An 18,370-nucleotide genomic window follows, 5' to 3' on the forward strand; every position below is an offset into this window, starting at 1 on the left:
TCCGCATAAACTCAGAGGGGGGAAATTTAGTAGTGACACCAGGAAGTATTTTTTCACGGAAAGGGTGGTAGATCACTGGAATAAGCTTCCGGTGCAGGTGGTCAAGGCCACAGGCATGCTTGACTTTAAGAGCAAATGGGACATGTACGTGGGATCCCTAAGTAAGATGATTCACTAGCATCTAGACTTATTGGGGTGGGCCAGTAGTGTGGGCAGACTTGGTGGGCTATAGCCCTTTTCTGCCGTCATCTTTCTATGTTTCTATTTGTTTTTTAATCTCTCTCCTCTAAACACACATAACAAATCAAGAGAAATCCCAAAATGCTGAGAGAAGACCACAACTACCTTCCCACTCCCATTCATTTACCTAGGATCACGTGTGCGTTTCCCAGAGTGGAATGACTGGACAGCAAAGTGGGCCATTAATTTACCTGCTAAAATACTGTTTATAACCTACAGTGTCATAGATTACTTGGATAGGAAGCTCAGTAATGTGTGACATTCAGAAACATACTTTATCCATGTTGAATGTGATTGTAGTTGCAGGTGGGAATATCTTGAGAGGAGGGAGTAGCTCATAAAGCAGGCCTGCACCCAGAGGAGTTGAACCTTTACCCTTGTACTTATAAAAGCAAATTTCCCATATCCCCCTGACCAAATGCAGTTTCCTGTCAGAGTTTGTTGCTATACAGAGAACTGGAGCTAGGGTGTTATTTCATATTCTTAATCTTCTAGCCACAGATTCACCTACTATAACCACACTGACTCAGTGTCCCAGCATAGTATTAGATGTCAACCCCTTATTCCATCTCAGTCTCTCCTTTGCACCTCAGCTCCTTTGTGCAGTTGTTATTTACCGACCCACACAACAAACCTTTCTGTAATGGCACCAATGATCTGGAACTCATTGGCCCCCGAACTACAAACCTATACTTGATCAATTCAAGGGAAAGATGCTTTCAACCTTTAACCCGCTAATCTTATGTAACAGTACTCTTAGCTTTGGTTATCAGACGGGATCCCCCATCCTTTTTGAATTTCCCCTAGATGTCTCTCTTTCCTATTGGAATTGTATTACCTCCCTCCAAACCTATTATAGTAAACAATGTATGCTTCCCCTATTTGTTTTTATTATGTACAAACCGCTTAGAAGATTGATATCAAATTTGACCCCCTGATAAATTCCTCTCTTCATTCCTCACTGACTTTGACTCCTGGCTTTCTCTCTTTCTGGAACATACCTTGCTGATTTCAACATTCATAGAAAATTAGAAATAGATGGCAGATAAGGGCCCACCGCCCATCTAGTCTGCCCACCCTAATGTCCCTCCCCTACCTTTGCCCTGTGAATAGATCCCATGTGCCGATCCCATTTGGCCTTAAAATCAGGCACGCTGCTGGCCTCAATCACCTGTAGTGGAAGACTATTCCAGCGATCAACCACTCTTTCAGTGAAAAAGAATTTCCTGGTGTCACCTCGTAGTTTCCCGCCCCTGATTTTCGACGGATGCCCTCTTGTTGTCGTGGGACCCTTGAAAAAGAAGATATCTTCCTCCGCCTCGATGCGGCCCGTAAGATTCTTGAACGTCTCGATCATGTCTCCCCTCTCTCTGTGCTCCTCGAGCGAGTATAGCTGTAATTTGTCAAGCCGTTCTTCGTATGGAAGATCCTTGAGTCCCGAGACCATCCGGGTGGCCATTCTTTGCACCGACTCCAGTCTCAGCACATCCTTGCGATAATGCGGCCTCCAGAATTGCACACAGTATTCCAGGTGGGGCCTCACCATGGATCTATACAATGGCATAATGACTTCCGCCTTACGACTGACGAAACCCCTTCGTATGCAGCCCATGATTTGTCTTGCCTTGGACGAAGCCTGCTCCACTTGATTGGCAGACTTCATGTCCTCACTGACATTCACGCTAACAGCCCCTCTGACTCTTATGCTTCTAGCCCTAACATCTTCACTTGATCGTCAGCTGTGCTCCATCACCCCTACCCATCAGAATGACCACTGCCTTGATCTTGTCTTCTTCTCCAACTGCTCTATCACTAATTTCTCCAAGGCAGTCATTCTCCTCTCTGACCATCATCCGATAACTGTCACAATCATTCACCATCCCCCCCAGCCCCGGCCAATCTCTTGTATATTTAAGAATCTTCAGGCCATCAACCCCCAGTACTCTTTCCACCCCTGTTTCATCCCTCTTCTCTACCACTATGCTTCACAAGTCTGTAAACGAGGCTGTCACCTCCTATAACACCACTCTCTCCTCTGTTCTAGATATCCTTGCTCCCCCCTTATTCCATGCTCTGTAAGGTGCCCCAAACCCCAGTCTTGGCTAAACTCTAAAATCCACTACTTAAGCTGAACAGCTCTGGCTATTATCCCGTACTCAAGCTGACTTCATTAATTTCAAATTCCTCCTGACCTCCTTCCAATCTGCTTTCTCACTTGCCAAACAAGATTACTCCACCCACCTGACTGACTCTCTCAGTTCCAACCCTCACCGCCTCTTTGCCACACTAAACTCCTTACTCAAGGTTCCCCCTCCTCCAACTCTTTCATCACTCTTCCCCCAGACTATGGCTGAGTATTTCTATGACAAGGTTCACAAAATTTACCTTGAGTTCTCAACCGAACCACCTCCCCCAGCTTGCTCTACTAACCCTCCCTCATCCCTTGCCACCTTATTTTCCTTTCCTGAACTTACTGAGGAAACTGCACATTTTCTTTCCTCCTCTAAATTCACCACTTATTCCTCTTATTCCATCCCTACTCATCTACTTACCATCTCTCCTATTGTCATCCCCTCTATCTGCTATCCTCAACCTATCATTCTCCACTGCAACTGTGCCTGACACCTTCAAACATGCCATTGTTATACCACTCCTCAAAAAACCCTTGCTGAACCCTACCTGCCCTTCCAACTATCATCCTGTCTGCCTCCTCCCCTTCTTATGAAAACTATTGAAACCATGGCCTTCCGCTAAACCATCACTCTCCCCTTCAATCTATTCAGAACTCTGCTGCATGCCTTATAGGCCATAAATGTCGCTATGCCCACACTATGCCCTCTCCCAAAGTCACTTCATTGGCTCTCTATCTGCTTCTGCATACAGTTCAAACTTCTCTTACTGACTTACAAATTTATTCGCTCTGCAGCTCCTCAGTATCTGTCCTCTCTCATCTCTTTCCACACTCTCCCCTAGGCACTCTGCTAATCAGAAAAGTATCTCTTATCTGTAGCCTTCTCCTCTACAACCAACTCCAGACTCCATCCCTTCTACCTTGCTGCATTGTATGCCTGGAACAAACTGCCTGACTCGATACGTCGGGCTCTGTCTCTGGCAGTATTACCATACCATTTGCTAGACCATATACTAGGTTCTGGGTGTTTAATACGTCTTTTGAGCCTTGCGGTGACAGAGATTGATATATTAGACTCTGGTTTATTTCCTCATCTAAGGAGTGTGTTACTTTGTTGGATAGTTTAGTATTACCATACATTTTTTTTCTATACCACAAATTTCAGCTAGGATTCAATGTGGTTGCAGACTCAAAGCCCACTTCTTTGAAGATGCTTTCAATTCCAAACTTCAGCCCACCTTCTAGCATCAATATCTGTCTCTTCATTCCCTCTGTAATTTCTCCACCTTCCAAGTTTATTAAAATTTTATATACCACTTATATATTGTCTAAGTGGTGTACATAATTAAAAAGCACCAATATCTGTCTCTTCATTCCCTCTGTAATTCCCCCACCTGATGCACTTTCTTATCAGTTTGTCTGTCAAGACTAAATTGTAAACTCTTTTGAGCAGGGACTGTGTCTTTTATGTTTTGATGTACAGTGCTGCCTAGGTCTAGTAATGCTACAGTATGGTATTGGGGGACTCTCTTCCTGCTAAACTAATACTGACCTTGTGTTCCAATAGGGTAAAAACCCAAAAGGTTTGCAGAACATCATCACCACCAAGAATAATTAACATAGCAGAGACCCTGAGCTGTGGAAACACACATTGGGTTTAGTGGCACCTATAGCTCCATCCAGAAGGGTTCAGTTCAACACAGGAAAGTGGCAACGTGACAAAGCACTTTCTCACTCATTCACTTGTCTTTCTTGCTGCCCTAGCTATTCCATGTATTATCAGGAGAAGGTCCCAGGATGACAGAACATAGAAGTCTTGATCTCTGAAAACCATTAAATCCTGCTGAGTTGGACTTAGATACTGCTCAAACATTCTGTCTTCTCCTGCATCTGAGAGTAGGCAAAGAGCAATCAGTCCAGCTTAAGTCACAGGGTTGAGGAAAAAGACCCGTCTGCTATTTGGTCATCCCTTTAACTGGCCAAAATGTTTAAGTTTGAGTCTACTTAATCCAAATCACATCACAACTGGACTCAATATGTTGGTACCAACATATGAGACGATGAGGAAGCCCAGCGACATAAAACCTTTCTTTGGAGGGTCGCTTCTGATGGCTCTGGTATTGAAAGAGTGACGATGAAAGTTGGTATATGAGAAGAGGAAACAGGAATACTATTACCTCCTATTCCAGGACTTCTGAGATTAACATATTGAGTTGTGATGTGATTTGCTATTTGGTCATATCATCTTCAACCTCAGTGTTGGAAGCTGTTCCTAATATACCGGCATCCGTGGCCATGAAAAGCCTTGTTTTCTAATTGCTTCCATTTCCTATCACTTTCTTATCCTGCTGTGGTGAGGGAAGACAGGAGGAAGTGGCTCATGGATGAAGACAGAGTCGTTTGAGGAGCAGCTGCTGGTGGTGTCCTCACAGCCAGGTGGATATTGCCCAAAGGGCACAACAAGGTCGAGGTACTGCAAGAGGGCAGCAAAGAGAGAGAGAAATTACACAGTGTATTAATGAACAGCTGCTGCCACTTGAAATGTACAACCATGAGCTACTACACATTGTACTCTGGGAAGCAGAAAGACTCATATGCCATGGTGGCAAGAAAAGAAAATGACAGCTTGCCCTATCAGTTGCATGTGAGTCTTCCTTCCTGCTTAGAGTTACCAGATTTTACTTTAGTAAAATCCAGACCCCTAGACGTGCCCAGTTTCACCCATTACACCCCCAGTCCTGCTCCCCGCTGCCTGCTCTTGTTGGGCAGGAGGGCAATTTCTAGGAAGCTTTTCAAAACCCGGACAAAGTGCTGGGTTTTGAAAAGCTATCCAGACATGTCCAGGGAAATCCAAAAATCTGGTAACCCTATCCTTGGTGGAGATTGAAAAACTGGCCAGATTAGCCTAGGCATAAATGCAGCAACAGTGTGCATATAAATGGCACCACTGTATGGACCCCTCCCAGGTTCCACCATTCTGAATGCTCCCCTTGCATTTAAGTGGAGCTTTCATGCATCCTTCTAAAATAACAGTCGCTTTGCTGCCACTTACTTGTACTCACGTCAAGTGTAAACTTATCTGTGATAATTTTGCTATCCTGTAGGTTTACACAAACAAGTGTCCACACATGTAAACCCCTTTTCTATCAGTTTTTGATGGCACAACTCCTATGATGCCACTGAAAATTACTCCAGACTATCCTGGTCAATCATGAGTGGTACATCTAATTCTACAGCTATGCAGATAAAGCTAGGCCAATAAAAAGGCTACCCCACCCTAAATGAAGCTGCTTAACTATGTGGGCAGCAGCTGAATCCCCCCCTCTCTCATATGGTTGGTAGCAGTCAGCAATCTATACATACATTCAGTGCAACTTACTATATGTCTCATACATGATTTTTTTTTTTTTTGCCATGGTTACCCACTACCTTGGGGGGGGGAGTGAAAATCAGGTATCCCTCCCATCATTGCTCCAGAAGGATAAAGAGAGAAAGTAAATTTGTACCAAGGATCCCCTTACAGCAAAAAAGGCCATTATGGGGCTGAGGGAGAGAAAGAGATCAAGAACATAGAGTGTAGAGGCAGGAATCAAGCTACAACTGAATACAGACATGAGCTCAATCCAAATCTGCTCCTCAATTTCTTTACTTACCTCCTCAGACACTGTGGATAGGATCTCGTCTAGAGCTGCTACAAGCTGTTTGAAAGTAGGTCTCTGGAATGGGACAGCATGCCAGCATTCTTTCATCAGCAGGTACCTGAGAATAAAAGACAGCACAGGTATTCCTTATTTATGGTTACGATTATTTTAGAAAGCTTATTTGCAATTTGCACACACAAACACTTACATGCATATATTGCAAACACATGCACAACCCAATATCTACACATAGAAATCCACAGTACATCTAGATCTCAAGGAGGCATGGCTTAACTGTGATATGGGTAAGGCTTGGGCAGAACTAAAATCTGCATATACATTCCCTATTTCACCTGAATGTGGGGAAACCTTGCATGCTAGGATTTATACCTGCTCTTTTGTACATAGAAGTTTTTGAAAACTGCTCATTTCAGCCAACCTTTTACAGGAGAAACTAAGGAAGGTATCCTCCACTGCTTATTTCCCCATCTTAACCAAAAATAAATGAGTATTATGGCCAGGGTTACCTTAGAGCTCCAGAAAAAGGAGGACAGATTGAGACATCTGGGGTTTTCTGCCACTGAAAGCAATGGAGGTAAAACCTGGATGTCTCATAAGAACATAAAAATAGCCTTACTTGGTCAGACCAATGGTCCATCCAGCCCTGTATCCAGTCTTCACAGAGGCCAATCCAAGTCACAAGTACCTGGCAAAAACCCAAATAGTAGCAGCATCCTATGCTACCGTCTCATGTCTGGCTCAACAACAGACTATGGTTCTTTTCCTCCAGGAATTTGTACAAACCTTTTTTAAAACCAGGTACATTAATTGCTCCTCCTTTTTATAGAGCCATATGGTAACCCTAATTGTGACATCTATGTCTAATTAGCAGCAGTCTCACATAAAGGGCTAACGTATACTTGTGTAATCCAAAAAAAGAAGACAACCCCATGGTAAGTATACAGAGAAGGAGAAATGGGGAGAGAACCATACACAACAACCTGAGATGGAATTGAGTTTAATAATTTATTGAATTCAACACCTATATAAATAACCATCAGTCCATACTGTATATCTTTGCCAGTCTCTCTTGCAAGCTTCTCGGACCCAACACACTCCATGTTTCGGCTTCAACACTGAAGCCTGCATCAGGGGTGCAGATAATCAAAAACATAGATGAAATAATTTTTAGTAAATAACTAGCTGGCATATCATAAAAACTGATTTGTTAGTAACATAAGAAATGAAAATACATAAAGAAAAAATATAATAATATCAATAAAACCTTGAACTGATTACAAATAAACTTAACCAAATCTAAGCAAAAGAAAAAGAGTATTGTGACATCATTTTAGGTACAACATCAAAATAAAATTTATCAATTCAAATGCAGACAAACTCTGATTTATAATTGCAACAAAAGAAATGGATAGATTTTGTGACATTATTTGCGATACAGCTTTAAAAACAGGATCTACTAACCATGTGAATAGATATCAAATGAAAAGAGAAAGGAATTCAAAACACATCCACTAGATGGCGCTGAAACACTTAGCATCTAAGGAAAAAGTACTGAATAAAAGAAATGAACAATATTAACTACTTAGGGTTACCAGATTTTCTGTTTGGAAAATCCGAACCCCTAGACCCACACACCTAGATCACAAAGAAAGATCCATTAACATTCATTGGAGCTATAGCCTAAAAAGCGATTGTGGTTTTTAAGGTTTTGTGAAAGATCTGACGAGATAAATATGATCTAATTTGAGGAGATAGTCCATTCCATATCACCATTAGTAAATATGGAAAGGAGTGTGAAATTTTACCAATGGACTTGATTCCTCTTAATGATGGAAAAGAGAGTTTATATAAAACACGTCGAGCTCTACGAACGTGGAGATGATGCGGTATACAAACCTAAGGATTAGATTAGATTAGATTAGACTCTCGTGCCCGAAGATCTCACGGTGTTTAGAGATAAAGACATCAAAGAAATAGTCCATGTAAAAATTTAAAGACTATACAGGCACATTTGAATTGAACTCTTAATTGAAACGTAATCTAATGTAATTTCCTCAACAGAGGTGACACATGATTGAATTTTTTCTTTCCAAAAATCAGTTTGGCTGCAGCATTTTGAATCAATTGCAGCCCTTTCTCGTTTCCTTTACTTAATCCCACATAAGTGGAATTACAGTAATCCAGCTGTGCCAAGAAATGGTTTGAACCAGTACTGCAAAATGATCTTGATGGAACAGATTATGAACTTTTCTCAACATGCAAAGACTAAAGAAACATTTTTTGGTAAGATTATTTACCTGGCATTGAAGAGAGAAGAATCCAAAACAACCAATATTCTAGAAGATGATTCTATATGCAAAATATCACCAGAATTAAGGATAACTGAAGATGGCAAATTACCCATTTCTGGGCCAAACCATAATAATTTTGTCTTTGTTGGGACAGACAGGGAAAAATGCTTGAGTACCTGAATAAATTCATTTAAACCGTCCTGATCTCCCTTGGGAGAATAGTATAGAAAATTTAATGAATAAAATAAAAGACCTCCAGACCACAACCAGAGCAGTTAAAGGGGTTTCTGGGAAGCAGGAAGCTAGTAGCAGCAACCTGAAAGCTAACAAGCTTTCTGTGAGCAGAGTTCATGTAATCAAATCTCTCTGCTCCAGGATCATCTATTCTCTTTTTTCTTTCTGATTCCAGTTCCAAGTCTGCAGTTCTGCTGTACCTCCAGGCCCAGTTCCAGCAGTTCCAAGTCTGTGGTTCTGCTGTTCCTCCAGACACTGTTCTAGGCCTGCAGTTCCAATTCACTTACAGCTCCTATGGGGCCTATCTTTATGCAAGCTAGAATTGCCAACTTTTTACAAGAGAAAATACCATCACCTATTGCAGGGATCTCAAAGTCCCTCCTTGAGGGCCGCAATCCAGTCAGATTTCAGGATTTCCCCAATGAATATGCATTGAAAGCAGTGCATGCCCATAGATCTCATGCATATTCATTGGGGAAATCCTGAAAACCCGACTGGATTGCGGCCCTCAAGGAGGGACTTTGAGACCCCTGACCTATTGCTACTCAAGTTCCTCTCCTGCCCCACCCCTGTCCTGCTTTCAAATTATCAACTACAGTAGGACACATTTGAGGGAGGAGGTACAAGAGACTCAATGGGACCTGAAAGTGTACAAATTGCACTGAAACAGCAAAGTTATGCCTTTTCTGTAGCAAGAAAAGGTCAGTGGGGTAGGAGCGATTGAAAGGCAGGTGTTCCCATTGAGCCATAGCCCTTCCATAGTCCCCTAACACACGTCTGCCCCAAACACATGATTCATTCCACAGAAATGATAGAGACATATAAATACCTAGTGGCATAAGTTTTTAAGTTTTCCATACTTTTGATATACTGTTTGTCAGTTGGGTATCTAAACGGTTTACAATAAAATAAGTTTAAAAATAGAATGTCAAAATAAAAGAATTATTATATCAAAAGTTTAAAAAATATGGGGGCATAATCAAACCGATGTACATGAGATGAAGGGAGAAGAGGGAAGGCAAGTTTGTAAATATATCGAGATGAAAAATAAAAACAAAAGGAGGTAAGTGTAGAGGCGGAAATACATTGGGGTAGGGCTGGCTTCAAAAGAAGCGTTTTGATTTTCCAAATTACTTCAAAGAGTTGTATAAGAATTATTTGAGAGAGCTGGGATTAGAGAGTTTAGGCGTCTTTAAAAAGAAAAGTCTTTGAGCTTAGTTTTACATTTTTCTAGAGAGTTTTCTAGTCGGAGATCCAGTGGAAGGGTGACTGAAAAAATGGATTTGCGAGTAGTGTCATAAGAACATAAGCAGTGCCTCCGCCGGGTCAGACCATAGGTCCATCCTGCCCAGCAGTCCGCTCCCTTGGCGGCCCAAACAGGTCATGACCTGTCTGAATCACCAGAAGGGGCTCCCTTGCCACCTTGGTTTCCCATTGAAGTCCTATCTTCCCATCGTAGTCCTAACCCTCCGGTCTTGCACATGCACGACCTGTTGGGTTTCTATACTTATTACCTAGTTAGCTTTCTGTACCTGTGTTACATCCCAGCACCTCTCTCAGTATCCCACGATCCCTTTATCCCTCAGAAATCCGTCCAATCCCTGTTTGAATCCTTGTACCGTACTCTGCCTGATCACTTCCTCCGGTAGCACATTCCAAGTGTTCACGACCCTTTGCATTTGTTTTGAACCTATCTCCCTTCAGTTTCTCCGAATGCCCCCTCGTACCTGTTGTCCCCCTCAGTCTGAAGAATCTGTCCCTATCCACCCTCTCTATGCTCCTCATGATCTTGAAGGTCTCTATCATATCTCCCCTGAGCCTCCTTTTTTCCAGAGAGAAGAGCCCCAGCCTATCCAACCTCTCGGCGTATGGGCAGTATCGATGGAATGGTAAGTAGGTTTTGGTTGTTGGATCAGAGAGCCCTGGAGGCTACATGAAAGTGCATGGGGTGATTCTCTTTCAAATGAAAGGAAACTCTGGAAAGATGAAGGTGAAAGTAACCTCAGAAAGTACTTTTTCAGGGGCAGCCTCCCAATGGAGGTGGTGGAAACAAAAAGTGTATCTGAATTCAAGAAAGCTTGGGACAAGTATGTTGGATCTCTAAAAGAGATAGCATGGTTGGGCAGACTACATGGGCCGTATGGTCTTTACCTGCCTTCATTTTTCTATGTTTCAAATGCAGTGGTTTTCCAATATAGTGCACACAAAAACACCATCCACAGTACCCCTCTCTCACCCCCTCTAAAGCCGTCTACTCACCTCAGGTCAACTAAATACATGAATAATAAGCTCTGATTAAGAGACATGAAAATGGACAGGACAATTATACTGTAACTATTACCATACTCATTGTTTGCAACAGGACAAAACCAGGAGTGGATGACCTATTTCACTGACCTGGGTTGAGCTAGTAATCCTGCAGTATCCCATAATACAGACCCTTTAGTGCAGTGTTTCCCAAGCTGGTCTTGGGAGTATTCCTTTGCCAGAGGAGCAAGAAAAAAACAGAAAAAAGGACCTATGGTCCAAAGTCCAAGTTTATTCAAAGTAAATGCCCAGATATAAAACCACACAATAATACAAAGATATGTGAAATACCAATTGCTCCTGGAAATGGCAATCTATTATTCTGTGGTTTTATATCTGGACATTTACATTAAATCAACATTTTATTTTACAACGGTTCCTGTGACATTCCATTCTGTTTTGTACTCACTTGCCAGTCAGGTTTTCAGGATACCCACAATGAATATGCATGAAACAATTTGCATACACTGTTAACATTGTATGCAAAAGTTATCCTGTATATTCATTGTGGTAAGGGGGTACTCTAGGACTGCCTTGGGAAACAATGCTTTAGTGATCCTCAAGCCTCCCATCCCTATGGTTACAATTCAAAAGTGGTCAGGAGAGAAAGCAAGCCTCTTACCTTTCAGTGACTCTCCTCCTTCAAGATTCCCTGGCCTGACTCCATCCTTAGTGGAAGAGGGTTTGTAAGGAGAGGGGATCCCAAGCCTGCTGACTCTCAACCTCCTGAGGGTCTATCACCTAAGAAGCTTACAGCTGTCCTTTCAGTTCTCCTCCCTACTTCTCACGTACTGCTTCGCTCCTGTACATCCCTTCTACCTCCCTCATCCTCCTTCTCCTTATGTACATCAAATTTTTTGAGAGGGAACCCTTGCCCTCTCTTTGATATGCAATGTTTATTGTAGCCCTTCTTGTGAAAGGTTTGGAGTCCCCTGATCTTAGTAAACCACAACACCTTCATTTGTTTCCCCTTCTCAGTCTCTATGAATCTCTCTCCCTCAATGTTCTTTCATCCCACTCATCCTTCCTTCAGCTCTCATTCCCAACTTCATTCATCCATTTCCAGTGCTTCCCCATATCTCACCTGTCTTCATGTTGCACATGCCTTCCTGCTCCCCCAAGGCTGACATGTCACCTTCTCTGCTACAGAGTCAGACAGAAGGGGCTAGTGCACATAATTCCTTGAGATCAGCAGCAAAAGCAATAAGGGTGAAGCAGGAGGACCTTTGGAAGAAGAATAAGAGTATTCTAAACGTACATTTCATGTGTACAGTGGGAAGGTCTATCCATTCTGTGTCCTTTTCTCAGCAGTTTAAAGAGTTCTTCCACAGGGATCCCAGGATACGGTGAGCCCCCAAGTGTGAAGATTTCCCACATCAGGATCCCAAAAGACCACCTGAAAGACAAAGAAGGAAATGGGATAAGCCTGGTTAGGTAAAGCATATGTCTGCTACAGGTGGTGTCGAGATCTGCATTTCCCAGTTACAGCAGACCACACTCGGCCCCTTCTCTCCAGCAGTTCACCCTAATTCTTTTCAGGTCTGGGTGAGATTAGCTGTACTTACACATCACTCTGGTGTGTATACACTCTATCAAACAAAGCTTCAGGTGCCATCCACTTCACTGGTAGACGACCCTACATGGAGAGACAGAAAGCAGAATGCCTCAACATTTCTAATAACCCTAGTGAAACCCTTATCCTCCTACCCAACATTTCCAAGCCTTCTCCCTTTCAGTGTTCAATGCCACCTCATTTCCTCCTTGTCCTCTTCCTTTCAACTAGTGTCTCCTTGGTCCCTCTTGCTGCCTCCTCCTTCTTGCCATGCACCTCACTGTCCCCTCCTCCCTTCCCAGTGTCACCCAGCATTGTTTTCCTCCCTGTGACTCACATTGCCATTTTTTTTGTAGTACTCAAAGTCATGGACTCCTCTGGCAAGGCCAAAGTCAGCAATCTTCATGACTTCTTCCTCAGTCACTAGAATGTTCCTGGCAGCCAAGTCACGATGGATGCACTGCAGCAACAGAAACACTGAGCAGCCAGGTAGTAAGGGATTTCATGATTCAGTAGAGACAAGAGTAGTTCCTGAGGAGCTCAGAAAAGAACTTGAAAAAATACCAGCAAGAAAAGGGGAAGATGGACATGACTGTAATTTACCCCAGACAAATTGTGAATACCAGACTTGAGAACTAGAACATATGACAATAAATGAAAATATAGACCTGGTGGAAGGAGGATAATCAATAGGGTACAAATGATACTGAAATTATAGGCAGGCAGGGCTGGTGCAAGGTATTGGGCACCCAGGCAAACACCTTTCCCTGTGAGATACCAGGATTATTCCTCCCCCCCCCCTAGACAGCGCTCCTGAAGTTACTGCTCCCTTCCTGGCCTCCCCTTTCACCTTAGCTGGACCAGGCCTAGGTGAGTTTATGCAGCAGGCTAAGAATTGGCAAGAAGGAGGGATGGATTGGTGATGACCAGACTTCCTCCCTTGAATGGGCCAGCATCTAGTGTATTAGATTAGAATAATCCATTTGTGAATGGATGAAAGCTAGATTGATAATCTTTAAATAGTCAGAAGTACTTTCTAATTCTATGTAGTTCACAAAGTTTCCTGAATAGATTGACATGAATGTCAAAGAACAAAGTTGAATCAATTGTAATGCCTAGAATTTTTGAAGATTTCATGAGGTGTAGTCATGAAATAACATTGGAATAAGAAACCTACTTGTGCCTTTGACAAAGCCTTCCCACAAGAAATATTTAGGATATTCAAAATACTTGGGAGAGGAATGAACCATGATTCTGGCATTTCAGTTGCCTTGATATTATTTTTCACATAAAGGGGTGCTCCTTCCTTTTCTGCCATTCCAATCCTTCCTTAACAGATGAGATCCAAGTATGGATGTTTCCCATTTATGAAACTCATTGGACCACATTGCAATGAAAACAACTGTATCTGAATCCGCTAACTTCCTCCTATTAACACAGGTCCTATTGTAGATACAGGTTCTCTGTAAATAACAATGTGTGTGCCTACTTTAGTGAATGCAGTCCCTAGTTTGTGAGCCTCGGGGTCAGGGAATATACCTCCTGGACCTGTAAAGGCCTGAGCTGAATATACATAAATTCTTTGTCTGAAAATGACACCCTTCTTCCCTCCCCCAAAACCTTAGTCTGTCTTATCATTCCCTCTGTAATTCCTCCACCTGAGCATGGTGTATTGATGCACCTTCTTGTCAGTTTGTCTGTCTTGACTAGAATGTAAGCTCTTTTGAGCAGGGACTGTCTGTGGCAAATTGTATCCTGTAAGCTCTTTAACCTTTTTTGAGTCACGGATTCCTTTAAGAATCTGATGAAAACTGTGGACCCCCTTCCCCAGAAATATTCACATGCAATGAATATAACGTACTTTATTTATCAAACTTTAAACAATCAAAAAAAAAAAAAAAGCACTCCTTTTTTTATGCAAAAAAATAATGACCACTCATTATAATTATGAAATACAATCCTCTTGTGCAAATTAAAACAGATCTACTACTATGTATCTACCCTTATGTATTGGTACGTCAGATCCATTTGTGTTGGTTTTAGTTAATAATTAAGACCCCGTTTTTAATTATAAATCGCTTTGAATTAATGATATTGCAATACATCAAAATTTTAATAAAACTTGAAAATTTGAAACTACTACTGTAATGAAAGGATAGATTTTCTGTCTCTGTCTATGAAAGGACACATTTTAAGTTTTCTGTCTCTGTCCATGCTGGAAGTAATCAAATGTAGAATGTTGGGTGTTTACTTTCTTAATGGTTTGGGAAGAGGTCATTTAATTTATGTTAACTAGGTTAGTTGTCTGAGACAGGAAGGCTCAACCCCCCACAGCTCTTAACACCTTTAAGATTTAAACAATGAAGTACATATCCTGCTCACGCACCCCCTCCCCTCTCTTGTCCATCCCCCTTTTCTTGTGATGGTTACCACTGATATGTAACAGATATATAAATGTTTTGCAGACTCATAATAAATCAGGCAAAAATCTCTTCAGAATACTGGCTATCTATCTTTCTTTCTGGGGGGAATTGCCTCCAGATGACAGAATGTTATTTCGGGACCTAGAAACGAATCTTGTCCGTTTCAATTTGGGGGCTACGTCCGTGATGGACTTGACATTGCCAATATTTTGTGAGTATTTCTGAATTTTGAATTCTGTTCTTTAATACTCACAGGTATTGGCATCATGTTCCAACCCTTTATTTAAATTGTAGGGTTTTCGGTAAACCCGCCGCGGTTACTGTCCTTTTGGCAAGGACACTGTCCTTTTGGTAAGGACAAATATTAATGTGGAGTTTTCGGTAAATTCCTGCCGTGAAAATCCATTCTTTCGGGAAGAATGAAATTAAGTGAAGACTTTTGGAAAGTCTCTATTGTGGATTTATAGAAACGTCTGCGCATTCTGTCATCTGTGCTATTCTTTGCATGCGCTTTCTCGTCTATTGCTTAGATAAGATTTTATAGAGTATAAGATTATATTGTATATTATTAATGTACCTCGCTTATAAGGTAAGGTAAGCGAAAATTTCTGCATTTTCACATTGTTTTTTTTGTTATTGAAAAAATTCCTGCATTGTGATATTGTTTTTCTAATGGGTCATAAAGACACTTAGGATTTTCCACCTCCTAGACAGATGAGACTTTGTTCGCTTCAGTATCAAGCGGACAGCTGAGTTCTGAATGATACCCAAATAAACGATATTACAATAGTCCAGGGTAGAAAGCACTAGTGATTGCACTAGTAATCTAAACGAAGGTCTTTTATATGTAGCGTTGAATTGGTAATTTTATTATCCGTTGGGCTTGCAAGGAAGATTTTTGTTTTTTTCTGTGTTAAGTTTCAGTTTGAAGTTGCTTGTCCAATGTTCTATTTCAGTCATTATATGAGTAATGTATTTTGAGATTTCATTTGTTATGCTGTTAGGATGGAGATGTCGTCTGCATATATTGTGGCGGGGCCGGGGTTAAGCCTAGTGCTGGCAACCCAGCTCCCGCCCCAGGTGTGGGGACCAGGCGCTCCCAGGAGAATTCCCACTGGGAAACAGTGAAATAATTAGTGGAGGCTGCGTTAGTGGTAAAGTTCAGCTTTTCTTTTATTTCCCTCAGTTTGCAGCACTAGGGTTCCAGCAGTCCCTCTGTGTTGAGGAGACTTGGACAAAAGCATACTTTCATACAGTCCAGCCTGCTGTCCAGGCAGAAAAGCAAAAAAATAAAATAAAACCAAAAACGTTTTCTCCTGATTTTGCTTTTTCTGTTTGAAAAATCTTTAGGAAGCTTTAGCACTGTCCCACCTGAAGCCCAATGCCCCCACTACCCCAAACTCCCAGGGTAGGGTTAGGGAACTTTATTACCCAACCATTTCAGACTGCTCTTAAGGGTTAAGAATTCTCGGGACTCTAAGTTCCGTGCAAGCTTTCGGGAGAGGTTAATTACAGGTTCTCACCTCCGGCTTTCCTCTCAGGCTCTAAGTAATTTATTCATACTAGTTCACAGTTAGACTAAGGGAGAAAGAACGCTATGGTTTCTGTCCTTGCCTCTCTGCCTTGCCCTACCTGTTGGCTCTTGGTGATGGGCACAGGGTTGCTGGGCAGTTTCCTGGGCTTAGGAATAGGGACAGCCCTTTGCAAGGCAGGGTTTAAAACCGGGTTTAAACTGCTGACAGGCACTTCCCTGTCACAATATGTATTGGATCAGGTTTGGTTTTTGCAGTGGGTGTCCTAGAGCTGATTCTGTGGCAGTCTTTGTCCTTTGTTGTAGTGACAAGCAGGCTGACTAGTTTTCAGCATTGTTTGTAGGCCAGTAGGTTTCAGGTTTGTTTGGGGAACTTACAGAAACAAAATGAAAAAGGGTAGAAATACATTTGTGTAATTATTAAAACAGACAGTCAGAAAGGCATATATTTAAAAACAAAGCAAAACAAATTATAATGAAAAAGAGAGAAGGATGAAAACAAAAGGGAAAAAAAAAAAAAATAAATAATCTAGCACTTTGTAGAAAAGATTAAAATGAATAAGAAAAGCAAGGAGCAAAGTCCCATTACAGTCCTTAAAAGGACTATTATACTCCAAATGCGTCTTTGAAAGGAAAGGCCTTCAAGCTAGTTTTAAATTTATCAAGTGATGAACTTTATTAGTATGCACGGTGCCAAGGTGTTTTAAAGAGGAAATGGATAACAGGTTTTGATAAGAAGAATGTAATGTGCGATGCAGGTTGTGGGAAATTAATAACCTGTTGATGAAATCAGGTAGACCGGAAGCTATGGTTTTATGTATCAGTAACATTATTTTATAAGTAAATCAATGATCTTTGGGAAGCCAATGGGAGTTAATCAAAAGTAGTGTGACATGATCAAATTTTTGAGCTTTTAAGGTGAAATGATTTTAATGGCAGTATTCTGAATAATTTGGAGGCAATTGTCTTAAAGAGGGTCAGGATAAATTAACTTTAATTAATACAGGTGCCAGAATTAGTTTTACAGATAGAGCAAGAAAGATATGGAAATTTGTGAGATTCAAGTTTCAAGTTTATTTTTAACTTATTGAATAGCTTAATTTAATTTGCTAAGCAATTTACAAATCAAGTTTCAAGTTTCAGGTTTATTATTTTTCTTGATTAATCGCTTAATCAAATTCTATAGTCAAATAAGGACAATACAATACAAAAACAAACTTTAAATAATAACATTGGGTAAAATAAATTTTCCTAAATCCTGCTCATTCCGCAGATAAATGGGAAGATCGTTCCAAGTTTGAGGAGCAGTTACAGAAAAAAAAAAAAAAATAAAAAAAATAAATAAATAAATTGACGTCTAGTGTTAATAATTTTAAGTGATGGAATGGTTAATAAGTTTTGCTCATTAGACCTCAGGGTTCTGTTTGAATGATAAGGAATTAAATGTTTAAATATGAATGCTGGGGTCTTATGAAGAAGAGATTTAAAAAAACAAGCAGACAGAGTTTGTACGTTATCCGAAATTAACTGGAAGCCAATGTGCATCTATCAAAAGGGGTGTAACATGGTCATATTTTCTATGAGTTTAATGGATATGTTCTGACATAGGAATTTTGCAATAGATCGTATCCTACGTAATCTGTAAAATGTAGATTTAATTATAGTGCTAATATGATCATAAAAAACAAAAGGTGTACACATATGCTTATTTATAGTAAATTACATGAGCCTGACATATTGACATACAAACTAACAGATGCATAAGGAAGAAAGGGCAGAACTACAATTGTATTAATAGAACACAAGGGAAGACGTGAATGATGAGGGCAATAGGAATAGGGAATAAATAAATTAAAGGCGTCTTTAAAAAGGAAGCTCTTCAGATTGCTTTTAAAATGGTTTAGGTCATTTTCTTCTCTTACATGCTGAGGTAAGGTGTTCCATGGACCTTAAAGAAAGTGATATACTATGGGGAGTAAATAGTTATTAATGAATTGGG

At 41.0% G+C, this 18,370-nt stretch overlaps 1 protein-coding gene across 2 annotated transcripts in view; it reads right to left on the reverse strand.

Moving 5' to 3' along the window:
* Positions 1 to 3,481: 3,481 nt before the first annotated feature.
* The window catches only part of FGFR4 (fibroblast growth factor receptor 4), a 38,653-nt gene continuing 23,764 nt past the window's right edge, over positions 3,482 to 18,370 (reverse strand). The window contains exons 14-18 of one of the 2 annotated variants that reach the window (XM_033927603.1): positions 12,755 to 12,877; positions 12,431 to 12,501; positions 12,124 to 12,261; positions 6,025 to 6,130; positions 3,482 to 4,844 (exon numbers count right to left, since the gene is read on the reverse strand). In XM_033927603.1, coding sequence (XP_033783494.1) covers positions 4,704 to 4,844; positions 6,025 to 6,130; positions 12,124 to 12,261; positions 12,431 to 12,501; positions 12,755 to 12,877 — 579 coding nt within the window. In that variant the 3' untranslated portion in view covers positions 3,482 to 4,703. Of the gene's footprint in view, positions 4,845 to 6,024; positions 6,131 to 12,123; positions 12,262 to 12,430; positions 12,502 to 12,754; positions 12,949 to 18,370 lie in introns of those variants that run through there. The other variant, XR_004537514.1, reaches the window with a different exon arrangement.

The sequence above is a fragment of the Geotrypetes seraphini genome, chromosome 18 (genome assembly GCF_902459505.1).
Source record: "Geotrypetes seraphini chromosome 18, aGeoSer1.1, whole genome shotgun sequence".
NCBI lineage: Eukaryota > Metazoa > Chordata > Amphibia > Gymnophiona > Dermophiidae > Geotrypetes > Geotrypetes seraphini.